Source organism: Mastigoproctus giganteus, chromosome 11 (assembly GCF_048544385.1).
Source record: "Mastigoproctus giganteus isolate SK-2022 chromosome 11, ASM4854438v1, whole genome shotgun sequence".
Classification (NCBI taxonomy): domain Eukaryota; kingdom Metazoa; phylum Arthropoda; class Arachnida; order Uropygi; family Thelyphonidae; genus Mastigoproctus; species Mastigoproctus giganteus.
Genome location: NC_143585.1, coordinates 38,860,101 through 38,876,942, shown reverse-complemented (window position 1 = coordinate 38,876,942; position 16,842 = coordinate 38,860,101). Strand labels below are relative to the sequence as shown.

The following is a 16,842-nucleotide window of genomic DNA, read 5'->3' as shown; positions in this document are numbered from 1 at the left end:
GTCTATGTATGTATTATATGTACCTTCATAATATGACTACATAGTCATATTATGAAGTAATATGACTATGTAGTCATATTACTTCATAATAATGACATAGACAGTACATACTGAAATGCAAGCATATGGCATCAAAATGAAAATAAGAAACAATTTAATATTAAATGTAATATTTATTAGAAATTTCAAACAAATCTTTCAAACCAGCGCCTTTACTAGCTAAAAAAACTTATCCTGCCAGTGCTATCACCAGTTTCGCTAGTGTTGATAAAGGAGTTTTGCCTTTTCACGAATGATGAGTGAACTTAACGGAATTTTATTTTGAGTTCGGTCTTCTATCCACAGATTTAAAGCCTTTTCCGTTTTTTCTAATTTAACATCACGAGTTATAGAGCAAATTTTTGAAGCAATTAGCACGTTTTCACAGACACTACGGCGGATTTTTTCTTCCGATTTTTTGATTGATCGTACCGTTGACTCATTGATTTTATGTTTTGCCACCGAGGAGACACTTTGACCATTAGAAATTTTGTCTAATAACTCAATTTTATTCGCTAATGTCATCACCTTCTTTGATCTTTTCACATTTCCCTCGTTATTCGTAGCCATATTTTTGTACGGGTTAGAAAGAACTTGTCCACAATAAAGTCACTTTCTTCCGTTAACACACTTGAAAAAGTCTGTTTTACACTGCAAAACGGTAGATTTATCACTTTTGTAAGCGTATCAATTTATAAATTGATAAATTTGTTCAATTTATAAGCATATAAATTAAAAGCAAACGACGAAACCTTCCATGACAAGCGCATAACACACACTGAACAAGGATTAGCGAGAAACATCCACACGCCGGGATTTTGTCATCCCCCCCCCCCCCCACTGAGCTCTGTTTTGACCGGGAAAGATAATTTTAGCCACGCCCATGTTTTTTTATGGCGGAAAATGTTCACGGCACTTTAAAATTCACATTTTTTTAGGTTTCATTTTATATTAAATCAGCGACCGCGAATAGCGGGGGTTTACTGTAATAATGATTTTTCAGCCAATTATTTAGACTTGAATATTAATAATAGCAGCCCTCAAACCACAATCAACATATACAATAAAAGAGATGCTTTTAACTTTAATGTAGTCAGTTTTACCCACTGGTACTCTAACATCTCCAAAAGAGTACATGCTAATATAGTACTATCCCAATGCATCAGAATTGCTACAATATGCAATAGTGACAGTCTCTTGGCTGACAACATTAAACAACTCCATGAAAAATTGCTATGCAATAATTTCCCTACAGCATTCCTCTACCATCATTTCAAAAAAGCAGTAAATATTATAAAATTCAAAAAACTTATCAACTACAACTTTGATATAAACAACATATTTACTGTTTGATTACATATTACTTTCAGGCTTGTACATAATGTATAGTTATATGCCCCCTAGCCTCTGTTGTGTCTCACGGTGTAGAAAGCTTGTGCCCACGGATTGGCAATGCATGGGGGTATTGTCATATGAGGCATTTGTCCAAAGATCTGTCCAGGGACCAGCTATGGTATGGGTTTAGCAACCCCAGACTACCCGAGCACAACTATATTATTCTTCTTCAAATTGCTTTCTACTATCGTTATTTGCTACATTTTATTTCTCGTGTGCAATTAGGCTGGCCGAAAACAATATTGAGATGCTATTCCTCTGCTATTATTTCTTTTTTATTCTGATACAAAGTTTAGTGTCTTTTCTACACTACTTTGTCAGTCATAGTCTCACTTTACTTCATTTGTTTATTTACCTACTTCCCCATAATGGGACGGTTCGCTTTGACGACTCCACTTCTTCCTCCTCACACGTGGTTACTTCAACTGATATAAACATTCTGGACAGAGATCTACGGGCTTTCTTCCTTGGGTCTCCAATGTTGCTCTGTAAACACAACACGCAGCTATTTTGCCGATTCCGGTCCAAACTCACAGTAAGTTGGCTTTAACCTGACTTTATCCTGTAATCTACAGTTACTTTTTTAATTTTGTAATGTATTGGTCTTTTTGATTTCAAAATTTTTATTCTTCTTTTTTTGCTTTAATAAAGTTTTATCGGCATTATTTTAGCTTTTTTATCCTTTCTTTTTGGTCTCTGTCAGGTTGGCTATGATTTATACATTTCGTACGTATACATCATAACAGAAACAGAGACCCTGCTTATTGTAGTGGCTCCTACAGTTTTGGCTGCCGACCCTTTGAAGAAGTAGGTAAAGCCCTAGGACCCACTACTTTAGGTAACATCGTTATAATTGTTATTATTTTTATTTTTATGTTAATCGATTTATTTCAAGTTATCTCCTTCATCTTACAAGCCTTCTCAATTTTTCCATGGTAATTACAATTGATAGGTCAGCATCCCTTCCCTATACACTGAATATAAACATTAAAACATACAGTCTATACTGTATTTCATTATGGTTGCCAGGGTTTCTCTACTGTAACTAGTAGTACCCAGGATCCATGACACAGTTTAATATTTTGTTTTAATACTTTGCTTGTTTACTTTGTCATTCAATAACCTGATTATTTTTTATCAATATTATATATATATATATATATATAATGTGTATGTTGTCAGTGAAATTTAATTTCAGATCCAAAGTCTGAATTTTAAAAAATTTCCCAATTTCCTCCTGCTTTTTTGTAGCTATGAAATTTATATCAGACAAATTCCAGATCAAAACAGGAGTGAGTAAGCCACAATTATTTACTTTCTTTCTACCAACGTCTGGCGTGTGTTGGCTCAGATTTGCCTCCATTTCTCCTGCAAAGTAGTTGCCAAAGCCAGTGAAGATGGCTGTCTTTGCTGCAGCTTAATCTAGCACCACAGTTTGCCTCATGATCTGGTGTTTTGAAATCATTATCCACAAATAAGTCCTGTATGACATGGTCCATTGTTATGTACAGACTAGGTTCATTTCCCTAGTACTGTCACAATGTGGGTAGTGTACATTTATCCAAAACATCTAAATAGAACATGGACTCCATGGTTTCAGGCATTACTTTCATCTAAACCAGCTGAAACATTCCCATACTGTCAGACTACCACTATCAAACTTTGTGGTTGAGAAGATGCACTCTGATAGGAACTACTCTCTAAGTACTTCCTGTTGGATACTGGCACATCCATTGTCTAACAGGAAGTGTAGCAAGATTCATTACTGCATAGCATCTTCTGCCACTGCTCTAGAATCCTTGGATGTTGAGAATGACAAAAACTGTTTGGTATGGTGTCATTCATTAAACATTGATAAACAGCAATAAACATTGATGTTTATCATCAATGTTTATTGATGTTTATCACTATTAATGTTTATCACACATTAATAAACATTGGATGAAAATGATATTAGGCTTATGCATAATGACCAGAATCCCAATTTTGGGTGTAATGTCCCAGTGTCCTCAATAAAAATTTTGGGGATGCTGTTTTGTCCTGATTTTCATGCAAAGCAAGTTTTTGAACTAAATATGTTGTTAAAATTAATAATCCATAATTTAATAATAATTTAAACATAATTTATAAATGCAATTTTTTAACATTATTGTAATAAATATTGACACTTGTACATTTTACCTCTAACATTGTTGAAATGAGAGGACGTAATAAAGTATCAGTATGAACTGCCCTATTATGTTCTACTTGCACCACACTACTTTTTAACATTGGATTGTATTGTTTTCATGCCTTAAATAATCAAGCAAAAGAAGAAGTTTTTTATAATTATTGATAAAATAGAGTATCAACTGTTTTATTTTCAGTAAAATTCCCATACATAAATGCATTTATAAGGAATGATATTCAAAGAAATGGACATTTAACAAAAAAAAAAAAAAAATTACGTTGATGATGAAGATGAATGCCCAGTTATGCATGACACTTGTAAGTAGTTGGTGTGATGGTTGTGTTGATATAAATGCTTACTTCAAATAAAGGAACAAACAAAATTGCAGATGCACAACTACAAATTATGAAAAATACAAATCCTCTGCAAAATACTTGATTGGACCTGCCTTATGCCCTTTAACAACCATGCCATATTAATCATCAGGTTCAGAAATTTTAGGCACCTTTGTGGTAGCAAACTAGTAGTATTTTAGTTTCACCACTACAATAGTTGGAAACAGCAAATGTTGCTGTTCATTAATGAAAAGGGCACAGGAAAACCATTTTTGCCACCCCTGAGAGCTGATGCTTGGATGTAGTGGCCTACATGTTAACATGGGCCATGTTTTCATAGCCTTGGCTTCAAATTCTTCAAAACCAATTAATTAATATATTTTATTTATTTTTTCCACTGAACAATATTCCACCAATGAAGAATTAAAATAAAGAACTGCTGAGTTTCTTTCATCCAATTTACAGACCTGTTAGTTTGACTTCTGTTCCAGGAAAAATAATGGAGTCACTGGTTAAAGAAGCATTGCAGGATCATCTAGACAAGACTGCAGTAATAATTCAGATGCAGCATGGGTTTGTTAATGAAAAGTCTTCTCTGACCAATTTGATTGGATACTATGATGTGGTCACAAATGAACTGGATGCGAAAAAGCAGTGTGGCATTAAGGGCAAGTCGCTACAATGGATAAAATGATGGTCGAGTGGGAAAAGACAGAGAGTGGTAATCAATGGACACTGCTCTTTGTGGACTAATGTTATTAGTGGTGTCCCCCAGGGTTCGGTGTTGGGCCCATTGTTGTTTTGTCTATTTATCTGTGGTATTGATGAAGGTATATCAAGCTTAATGTCAAAGTTTGCAGATGATACAAAGGTTGGTAGGGTTGTTAATAACAGCAATGACAGCATGCTGCTGCAACACGATCTGGAAAAGTTGGGCAGATAGGCTGAGAAGTGCAAATGAAGTTTAACATTGACAATGCAAAGTACTACATATGGGTAGTGGAGAATGAAAGAGACCTGGGGGTAATTGTGCAGTAAGATATGAAGTTTTCTGAGCAGTGCAGATATGCTGCCAGAGTAGGTCATGGGATCTTGTCAGTGATATTCAGGAATTTTGCTGGCAGGGATAAGGAGGTGATTAATATCAGGCAATGGTCAGGCCACACTTTGAGTACTATGTACAGGTCTGGAAGCATCATTTTAGGAAGGATATAGAGTTGCTAGAACAAGTACAGAGAAGGGCAACAAGACTGGTGAGAGGAACAAAGGGGGTGCTCTTATGAAAAAAGGCTTAAGTTCTGCAAATTGCAGCATCTGGAGACTAGGCACCTGCAAAGTGATCTGGTCGAGGTGTATAAGGCCTTGAATAGATTGAGCAGGCTAAATGCTGATGGGATTCTTCCTCTTCCTCAGATTACAAACCTGAGGGGGCATAAGCTGAAATTGAGGAAAGGCAGTTGAAGAATAGATGTGGGGAAATTTGCCTTTAGCCAGTGTGTGGTTGATTGCTGGAACTAACTTCCATCTGTCATTATGGAAGTTGATAGCTTAAATAAATTCAAGGAAGAAGTGGACAAACTTTTGGAGTGAATGGAGTGGTGAAATGGAAAGTTTTTTTTGTTTTTTTTTTTGCTGATGCTGTATAAGCTTACTTTCTTGCATCATATACCAATGCTAATGTTTCTCAGCATTGCTGAGAAGAATGGGACAATTCTTTGGTGCATATTATTATATTTTACTATCGCTGATGCATGTATGCATAAAATGGCACCAAAGTAATAGGTTATAGGTAATCAGTAAATGAGTGCTGTCAAAGGAAAAGCATGTGAAATTGACAACTGCTCTAATTGGCACACTGATTGAACTCTGCGATATTTGCAGCTGATGCTTGGAGTTTGTTTGTTTGTTTGTTTTTTTTTCTTTCAACCATATGCTGTAAAGACTTGATAGACAATTGTATTTGTTCTTTGCTTGCACTGAGGTTAATTTATGTACATAAAATAAATTTTTAATAAAATTTTGAAGTTTGTTCTGATTTATAGCTTGGCCAATAAAAGTCAGTGTTCACTTTTAATTATGAATTCCAGACTTTTCAACCAATTTAGCTTTAGGTAGATAGGTACTCCTCAACATTCTGAAATTTATGGCACAAATATAGTCAGTAGCCAATGTGTTAACACATTCGTTGCTTCAACACATATATGCATAAAATGGCACTAGGAGTGTTGTACTGCAACACACAAATGAATTCAGAATTGCACCCAAGTGGTGTGCTGTAATGCGTACTGGCAGTCATAAGCAGTCAACCAGTGGGTGCCATAAACATAAAGGCATATGAAATGAACAACTACTCAGTATTAGCACACTGATTGAACACTTTGCAGTAATGCTTGGCATTTGCTTATAGACTTGACACGCAGTTTTGTTTGTTTTATGCTTGTGTTGATGTTAGTTTATATACATGAATAAATTTTTTATAATAAATTTTAAGATTTGTTCTAATCTACAGCTCAGCACAAAAGTAGGTGTTTGCTTTTAGTAAAGAATTGCAAATATAGTTATCCTAAACTGTCAGTTTGACTGATGAAGGTTACCATAATAACCAACAGCTATTTGTACTGTATGTATTTAATATATATATGTTTTACAATTTAGTATTAAACTTGTCATTTATTTATTCTGTCTTCTGTTTCGCTCTGTGCTACATAATAACTCACCATAAGAATTGCAAAATTTTAGGAATACTGGGGATGTCAGATATCCCCAGTATTCCTAGGTGACTAAGTCTATGAAGTGTTAATATATATTGATAGTATGTCTTCTCTGTGGACAAAATCCCTGGTTTCCTGGAGGTTGAGTTTTGCTGCCCTCATCTGAGATCGACTAACTTTTCCATTATGATAAAAACTTAAAAACTTAAGAGATCCACCTGCTGAAATGGAGTTCAAACCCAGACCTTTTTTTTTCATACTCAGAAAACTTGAAGCTGTACCAATATCTTTTTTATTTATTTATTTAATTCCTTAAAATCCTGTCAGTGTGGAAATATTTTCTTTGAACATACACTCAACAGAAGAGCAAAAAAGCAAAATCGAATGATGGTATCCACACAAAGCAATTCTGCAAGTAGCAGCCAATTACAAATCATCTTACATGGAATTTTTAACTTCATTAGAAAAATAGAAAATCTGACAATTTTTGGATCTAGTGAAGGACATGACTAATAGTTATGAATAGGGTTATCCAGTAGTTTTTAATATAAAATATTTGATTTTTGGTATGCTTATAGTTAATGCTTTCTTGGATAAAACATGATACGCCTGGATTAGGATATAGTGTTCCTACAGTTAACTGATTGATAATGTTACCAGAACCAAAAATAAAATTACAGATCTCATGCAGTTCTATGAAATATTTGGGTATTCTAGAAAAGAAAGGGAAGTAAAAGTACATCACCTCGTCTTTTATAGATGGTTCTCAGAAATGTTCTGATTTTTCTTCCTCAGATTGTGTTTTGTTCAGATTTTCATCCCTGAAAATCTCACCACCCAGACAGCTGTTCTGCCCTTGAACCCAAGGTGTTTATCTTCCTATTGATAATTACATAATTCTGCATGTTTCTCTAATTTCTTGGACCAAAAGTGACATGCACAAGGCATTAGCTAACCTCTTTATGGTTCAATGAACATATTCCATGAGTTAGGAAGCTGAGGCCATGAGATCCCCCCCCTTTTTTTCCCATTCCAGTGTCATCTGTGATCTTCCCTCTTTGAATAACGTCTGCAACAGTGGACTTTAGCAGATTCTCATGTAGTTGTGTCCAAATACTTTTGGTTTTATAGTGTAGTCATATTAATGACTACAAAAAAAAATTCTTTTAGAAATATTCATATGCAGCGGCATTATTAGTTTGTGAAGGTAGATTTGTAAAAATTGAGATGAATAATCACTTAGATCATCCAAAGAAAGAAGAAACTATTACAGCCATTATGATTATAATATTTTTTTTTTTTTTTTTTACTTTAAATGCTGGAGATTTTGGGAAATTTAATATTTTTATAGGTATGTATGATATGTTCATAGTTTCCTTGAGCTAAGATTCAACCAAAGAGCAGCTTGTTCTTTTAATGTATAGTAATAATTAGACAAGGTGAACCATGGAATCCTTATTTACACTTTTAGACATCCAGTTGAAAAATGCTGATCTGAATTGTTTATATTGTTAGTGTCATAACCACTTAAACTTTTCCATTGTATCTTTTTCCCATTATGGCATTTCTTTCTGATAATGCATTTAAAATAATGTTTTGATTTATTTGTAAATACATTTAAGATGTTTTAATCTTAACTTTCAGAGCTACAAAATCAGCCCAGTGCATACATAAGATATCTAATGATCAAGTGAAAAGGCCAGGAAATCAAGATGATACATCAGCAAAAGTATTAGAAGATTTATGTTATAATAGAATTAAGCCAATAATGTCTAAAGACAGCCTGGATACATTCTCTGCAATTTCTAGGGAAAATGAAAATAATCATCCTTCTAATATAATAAGGTGATTACACTTTGTCTGCATACAAGGTGTGGCAATAAAGTTCCTAGACTAATGCAATAAAAAGAACACAAAGTGAAGGAGCTCAAAAATGATTTTATTTTTATTCAGAGTAATCACCACCTGATTGCATGCACTTATTATACCTTTCTAATAGTTTCTGAAAAGAGTCAGCAAAGTCATCCAAAGAGATGATGCTCAGGGCAGTGTGACATTTTTCTTTGTCCTCAACATCCTGAAATATCTTTCTTTGAGGGCAGTTTTCACTTGGGAAAGAGGAAGAAGTCTGCTAGCATTAGATCAGGAGAGTATGGTGGAGGATTGGTCTTTGCAATGCCGTGTTTTGTCAAAAATTCCTTTATAACAAAACATGGAATGGTTTCCATGTTGACATTGGTTGACATTGTCATGCAACAAGAACCAATTTATTTTTCTCTCAAAATTGCAGCCTCACCCAAGAAATGCACTTCAGTAGTCTTTGAAGCACCTATACATAGAATGCAGCATTGATTCTCTTTCCTTCAGGTACAAATTCCTTGTGAATTACATACACACACACACCTTCCTTTTCCCTAAATCTTCATGCAGAATTTTACAAATCATCTTATTCAAATCCAGTTCATCAGCCATCATCATCCATTTGTAGAAAAACATGATAAGTATCATTATGATCCTGGATTTCTGTAAATGAAACTTGGGGTCTTGGTGATGATTTTGAAATCCACTGCATGTTCTGACACTTTATCCCTGGGTTGTATTGAAACACCCAACATTCATTTCCAGTGACAATAAAGTCAAGGAAATTAGGAATGTCTCGAAAGATCATACATGAAGTCTTCATATGATGACACCCTTCATCGCTTCTGCTCATCCATGAGACTGTGGGGCACAAAATTTACACACACACCTTCCTTTTCCCTAAATCTTCATGCAGAATTTTACAAATAATCTTATTCAAATCCAGTTCATCAGCCATCATTCTGAAGGTCAAACAGTGATCTCTTGCTACAATTTCCCAAACTTTTACAACTCTGTCCTCATTTCTAGAGGTTGACAGATGCCCACTTCTTGGGTCATTGTAAACATCCTCATATTTGTAAACATCCTCATCTTTGAACTGCTTATACAAATTTTCAAACTCATTTAAACACGCTGGTACGATGTAACATGTCATCACCATAAATAGTTTTTAACATTTCTGTTGCAGATTTTCCCAGTTTAAAGCAAAATTTGATATTCATTTGTTGCTCCATTGCAAAATCATGACATGAAACATGAATTCTATCAAGAAAATTGTGTGTTACTTTCAGCCTGTCAACCTACTGAACAATCTCTGTACCACCATCTGTTTGAGGAAGTTTGAACCATAACATTCCACTTCTGTTTATTTTCAAACTCAGCGAACGTGACTGCAACAGCACCAGTCTGGGAATTTTATTTGCCATACCTTGTAAAATATATAGCATTTTAATGTTATAAATTTTAAAGATTTAAAAGTAAATTTCAGGTGTGCCCTATGTTAGCACTGTATTTTCAAACTTCACATAATTTTTAAATTATTTAACGCAACTATATTTTAAAGATTCTCATAGCTACATTAAGTTTTAACTTGGTTAAATTTTAAGTACTGAAAATTATTATTGGCATTCATTACATATTCATATGTAATATGTTCTGTCTAAAGAAGCAAAGCATAATATAGCATATAAGATAGGGAACTTTTCTTATAACTTGAAGTAATCACAACTCATCACCTCAGTGAATGACATGAGTGACATTCATCCATTGGAATGACAAGTTTGCATAATGATTAAATGACATAAATCTATCACTCCAATGGATTTATGTCATTTATCATAATGACAATTTCAAATGTAATGATCTTCATGATTTTCACTCTTTCTTGGTTGGGCTGCTATTTTAAAGACTGGCAAATTACAGTCCATATTAATTTTGTTTTTTATATTTTATTTTAATGCTAATAGCAAATTGGGTTTACCTTTGTTTTTGCTTATTTATTTATTGCTTGTGTTCAATATATATTCATTTCTTAAATATTTTCTATCCTAATATAGAATACAAGATATAGAAAACTCAGAACAACAGGGCACCAGGAATGATGTGAATGATGTGCACCTGAAATGATGCATCCAGTTATATTAACAGAGACAGAAACACACATAAGTAAACTTTTAACTATTATAATGAGCACATCCTGGAATTTAGGTGACATCTTTTTGCAGATGTAAAAACATCTCCATACAGATGGAAAAACATCTCTGCTATTCATAAAGGTGGCTCAAAGGATAAAATGAAATACAGACCTGTGAGTTTGCTTTTGTGAAGGGAAAAATTACGAAGTCCATTGTTAGAGATCATCTGCTTAGAAATGAAGCTATAGGGCAATCACAATACTGATTTGTTAGGAGCAGTTTGTGCCTGACCAACCTGATTAGCATTAGCATTAGTAGAGGCATATGATGCAAGAAAGCAAGCTTATTCAGCATCAGCCAAAAAAAAAAAAAAAAAAACCCTCTCCCATTTCACCCCTCCGTTCGTTCGAAATACCTGTCCAGTTGAGCTTTAAATTTGTTTAGGCTATCAACTTCTACAACAAGTGATGGAAGTCGGTTCCACCAACCAACCACCCGCTGGCCAAAGGCAAATTTCCGCACATCTATCCGACATCCGTCCTACCTCAATTTGAATTTATGCCCTCTGAGGTGATTATTCTGAGAAAGATGAAGAATCCCATTGGCATTCAGCATGCTCAAACCATTCAAAGCCTTCTACACCTCTATCAGATCACCTCGCCGGTGCCTAGTCTCCAGACTCTGTAATTTGCAAAACTTAAGCCTTTCTTCGTAAGAGCAACCCTTTGTTCCATTTACTAATCTTGTTGCCCTTCTCTGTACCCGTTCCAGCAGCTCTACATCCTTCTTGAAATGAGGCCTCCAGACCTGTATACAGTACTCAAGATGTGGCCTAACCATTGCCTTATACAAGGGAATAATCACCTCCTTATCCCTGCTAGAAAAATTCCTGTATATCATTGACAAGACACCATGAGCTACTCTTGCAGCTCGTCTGCACTGCTCAGAGAACTTCATATCTGCCTGCACAATTATCCCCAGGTCCTTTTCATTCTCCACCACTGTCAGTGTAGTACCGCAGAGTTGATACATTGCTCTGGGGTTACTGTTACCCATATGTAGTACTTTACATTTGTCAATGTTAAACTTCATTTGCCACCTCTCAGCCCATCTGTTCAACCTTTCCAGATCCTGTTGCAGCAGCATAGCGTCAGTAGTGTCCTGAACGACCCTGCCAACCTTTGTATCATCTGCAAACTTAGACATTAAACTTGATATCCCATCATCAATATCATTCATAAACACCGAAAACAACAATGGACCCAACACTGAACCTTGAGGAACTCCACTAATAACATTAGTCCACGTTGAGCAATGTCCATTGATTACCACTCTCTGTCTTCTGCCACTCAACCATCCCCTTATCCATAGCAGCAATTTGCCTCCAATGCCACACTGCTCCAATTTGTGCAGCAGTCTACCATGTGCAACAGTATCAAAAGCCTTTCTAAGATCCAAATATATAATATCAAAGTTATTCCCTGCATCCAGTTCTTTTGTGACTACATCATAGTATCCAATCAAATTGGTCAGGCAAGACCTGCCCTTAACAAAACCATGCTGCGTCTGAGCTATAACTGAATTCTTGTCTAGATGATCCTGCAGTGCTTCTTTAACCAGTGCCTCCATTAATTTACCTGGAACAGAAGTTAAACTAACAGGTCTATAATTACTTGTGTCAGCCTTTGATCCTCCTTTGTGAATTGGGGTTACATTTGCACATCTCCAGTCTATGGGTACCTCCCCTGAGTCCAAAGAAGCTCTCATAATTATGGCTAGGGGTTTGCATACTTCCTTTGCTGCCTCCTTTAATATAACTGGATAGATCCCATCCACCCCAGGTGCCTTTTTTATGTTTATCCTCAACAATCTCTCCTCCACTTTCCTCTCAGTTATTACAAAATCATCCAGCTCACTGCCAATGTTTACTTTACCTACATCATTCTCCTTCCTGAATAACTCCTCATGCGTGAATGTAGATGCAAAATACTCGTTTAGATTGTTAGCCACCTGAGCAGGATCCTCAACTGTTGAACCATCAATATCCAGTATACAGTATACTGATAGTGTATACTATCAGTATACTGTATATTCATAAAGGTGGCTCAAAGGATAAAATGAAATACAGACCTGTGAGTTTGCTTTTGTGAAGGGAAAAATTACGAAGTCCATTGTTAGAGATCATCTGCTTAGAAATGAAGCTATAGGGCAATCACAATACTGATTTTTTAGGAGCAGTTTGTGCCTGACCAACCTGATTAGCTGCTGTGAGGTTTGTTGCAAAAGAACTGGATACCAAAGAATAATTTTGAAATCTTTAGCAAAAAAAATCTAGGTAATTTGCTAGATTTTACTGATGCTTTTGATCCCACATGAGCAATTATATAAATTGGAACAGTCTGGCATGTTACTGCTATGGATAAAGGATGGTTGAGTGTTAGGAGACAGAGAGTAGTTATAAATGGACACTGTTCTTCATGAAATAATGTTTAGTACTGAACTCCTTGCTGTTTCTAATAGTTTTTAATGTTGATGCAGATGAATATTTCAAGTTTGATGTCTAAATTTGCTGATACAAAGGTGGACAGAGTGATCAGTGACAGTAATTAGGGGAATGCTACTTCAACAAGACGATAAATTATGTGAATGGGCTTAGAAATTGTAGCTTGAGACCCAACACAGGAAAATGCAAAGTAGCAGTATGGGTAGCAGTAATCCTATAGTAGCATACAACTTGAGTAGCAGCAAACTCAAGATATTTGACAATAATAAAAACTTTGAAGTAACCTAACTAACCCTGGTAAAATAAAACCCTGATTTCATTTACCAGGGTTTCATTTATCAAGTAACTCAGATATAGAATTCTCTGTAGAGTGTTCAACAAGCTGCTAGGACAGCTGATGGATGATAAACATGTATATTCACATTATATTCTTGTATATCATTGACATGATATACAGGAACTTTACCACAAGTTATTCCATTATATAAAGCAGTGGTTAGGGATGTTAAATATTGCATACAGCCTTGGAAAATCCATTTTAAGAAATATGTGGACCTCTGAAAAAGTGCAGAGAACAATAAAGTTGGTTAGGGACACAAAGAGGTATTCTTATAGAGAGAGAGAGAGAGAGAGATTGAATTCTTTAAGTTACACTGTTTGAATACCAAGCATCTGCAGACTGACCTGATCAAGGTGTTTAAGCTTTAAAAGAGTTCAGTAAACTATTATTAACCTATTAGTTAAGTTATAAAATAAAATAATTATTTAATCCACATACCTGTAGCTTTTATAACTAACTGTAAGTTTAAGGACTCCTTATGTGCTGTATTATAATGACTAAGTATATTAAAGTAGCACCACTTAATTTTCAGTACTCACCTCTTGACGAATTCGCTTGGATGTGATGAGATTCTCAGGTAATATCCGCTTGTATATTACCTGAGATGCAATTCAGAGCATGTGGGAACTCTATTTGGGATTTGGCACAAATAAAGTTCCCACGTGCTCTGAATTGCATCTTGGGTAATAGCTCTTCTTATTAATAATGTTTGTTGTTCCTCTTCTCACAAAGCTAAGTGAAGACGAATATCGAAAGTTGCTTGTGCACAATTATTGGCTTTTCATTAATAATTAATCTATTCAAGGTTATCCCCACCTTTACGATTTTAATTGACAACCATGGAATGGAATGTACATTCCTTTTCTTACATGCATATTTTAATGGATTTAAATTAATTACATGTTTAATTTTTTAAATTTAAATTGAACCACGACTTCAGCAATGATTTAGTACAAGTAAGTCTCTCATTCTTATTAACTATGTGTCTTCTATAATCTCATCACATCCAAGCGGATTCATCAAGAGGTGAGTGCTGAAAATTAAGTGGTGCTACTTTAATATACTGTAACTTTTATATAAAAGTTTTATATAAAAGTTACAGTATATTAACGTGTATATATATATAAAAGTTATAAAAATAGATATAAAAGTTACAGTATAATTAATTATTATAAAAGACTGTAACTTTTATATAACAGTTAGTCTTTTATAATAATTAATTTTGATAATATTTCTAGTCATATTTTAAAATGAATTATGAATTCGGTTATTCTCATTCTTTTCTTTAACTCTTTATCGCATCTAAAGTGGATTCACGTTTTACTTATCAATTTTAATGCTTTTAACCCTGTGTTGTTTTTTTAATCAGTATATATGTACTGGATTTTATTTTGTATGATTTTAAGCATACACTTAATAATATATTTTAATAAATTTTTTTATCATTTATTAAATTGGTATCGACTATTGCAGTTATCATGAGCAATTATTTCATTCCCCTTTCCAAGGTTTATTTGAAGATTTAGAAATGTAGCTGCTGGAGAATGATATCAAGGACAAAAATATGGCTTATCTCCCAGAACTTTTTGAAGCTACTTCATGTAAATGTAATTACATGCAGCTTTTAAAACAAATACAATGTATTAAAACTCTATGTAAATTACAGAAAGAGTTGAATGTGAGGCTGCATTTAAAGAAGTCATTAGTACCTCATATAATGGAATAATTGTATTTGAAGAGTACCATTAACTTGTTTAGTTAAAGGTTTCATGGATATAATGAGGTCACAGCTGAGTAAGAAAATTAGGAAAAAATTTTCAGAAACAATGTATTTAATATCAAAATTTCATATTTGTGGTGAGAATGTTAATTTTGAGTTTCACAGAAATAACATACATGTGTAATAGGATAATCATTAAAACCCTGGCATCCTAGACCCTCACAACTACCGTTGCTGTTGTTAAACTAAACTATCTTTATGGCTGTTATCACAATTCATAAAGAAGTGGAACTCTCTTGCAGCTGAACTCAAATCACTCTCTATATGCTATTGAACTCAAATCACTCTCTATATAAATCACAGATATATGCTATTGCAACAGGATCTAGAAAAGTTAGGCAGATGGGCTGAGAAGTGACAACTGAAGTTTAACATTGACAAATGCAAAGTGCTGCATATGGGTAGCAGTAACCCAAGAGAAGCATACCAACTCTGTGGTACTACACTCAGGAAGGTGGAGAATGAAAAAGACCTGGGGGTAATTGTGCAGTCGGATATGAAGTTCTCTGAGCAGTGCAGACAGGCTGCCAGAGCAGGTCATGGAATTTTGTCAATGATATATAGGAATTTTGCTAGCAGAGACAAGGAGGTGATTATCCCTTTGTATAAGGCAATGGTCAGGCCACACCTTGAGTACTGTATACAGGTCTGGAGACCACATTTTAGAAAGGATGTAGAGTTGCTAGAATGAGTACAGAGAAGAGCAACAAGATTGGTGAGAGGAACAAAGGGGTGCGCTTATGAAGAAAGGCTTATGTTCTGCAAGTTGCAGCATCTGGAGACTAGGCACCTGCAAGGATCTGATTGAGGTGTATAAGGCCTTGAATGGTTTGAGCAGGCTCAATGCTGACAGGATACTTCTGCTTGCTCAAAATAATCACCTGAGACGGCATAAATTCAAATTGAGGAAAGACAGATATAGGATAGATGTGCAGAAATTTGCCTTTAGCCAGCGGGTAGTTCGTTGGTGGAACAGACTTCCATCCCTTGTTGTGGAAGTTGATAGCTTAAATAAATTTAAGGCTGAATTAAATTAAATTAAATGCTAGACGAACATTTGGGGTGACCGGATGGGTGAAATGGGCAGTTTTTTGTTTTTTTTTTTTTTTTTTTTTGCTGATGCTGCATAAGCTTGCTTTCTTGCATCATATGTCTCAACTAATGCTAACTAGTAGTTATATAAATCCAGAATCCCAAACTGCTGCCATGATCCGAGAAAGTTAGGTTGATAGAGAAAGATACTCAAATGACTATTTGAACTGTAGTTTATTTAACCCTTAAGTAGGCTTGGAATTCAAAAATCTATTAAGTAAGTGTGGATTTTAATATTTCTCCAGCATTGAATCTTACTTGAAAAGAATGTATGACAGTTCTGTATTTTTGAGCATGTTTATGGTTGTTGATTTGAAGATTTATTTTTTTGAAGCACATGAAGATTTATTGTAGCTTCTTTCAAACCAATGCCAGTCCAATTTGTACTGTGATATGACTGAATAATCCATTTGTAATAATCAAACTCTTGATGTAAACCTTTCATTGATTGCTCCTGATCATGACTGTTAGCTGCTATCTTC

At 34.8% G+C, this 16,842-nt stretch overlaps 1 protein-coding gene across 1 annotated transcript in view; it reads left to right on the top strand.

Annotated features, from left to right (window-relative positions):
* Positions 1-16,842, top strand: part of LOC150077924 (uncharacterized) — a 114,690-nt gene that overhangs the window by 44,864 nt on the left and 52,984 nt on the right. The window contains exon 4 of the mRNA XM_090384406.1: positions 8,295-8,495. Coding sequence (XP_090240532.1) covers positions 8,295-8,495 — 201 coding nt within the window. The remainder of the gene's footprint in view (positions 1-8,294; positions 8,496-16,842) is intronic.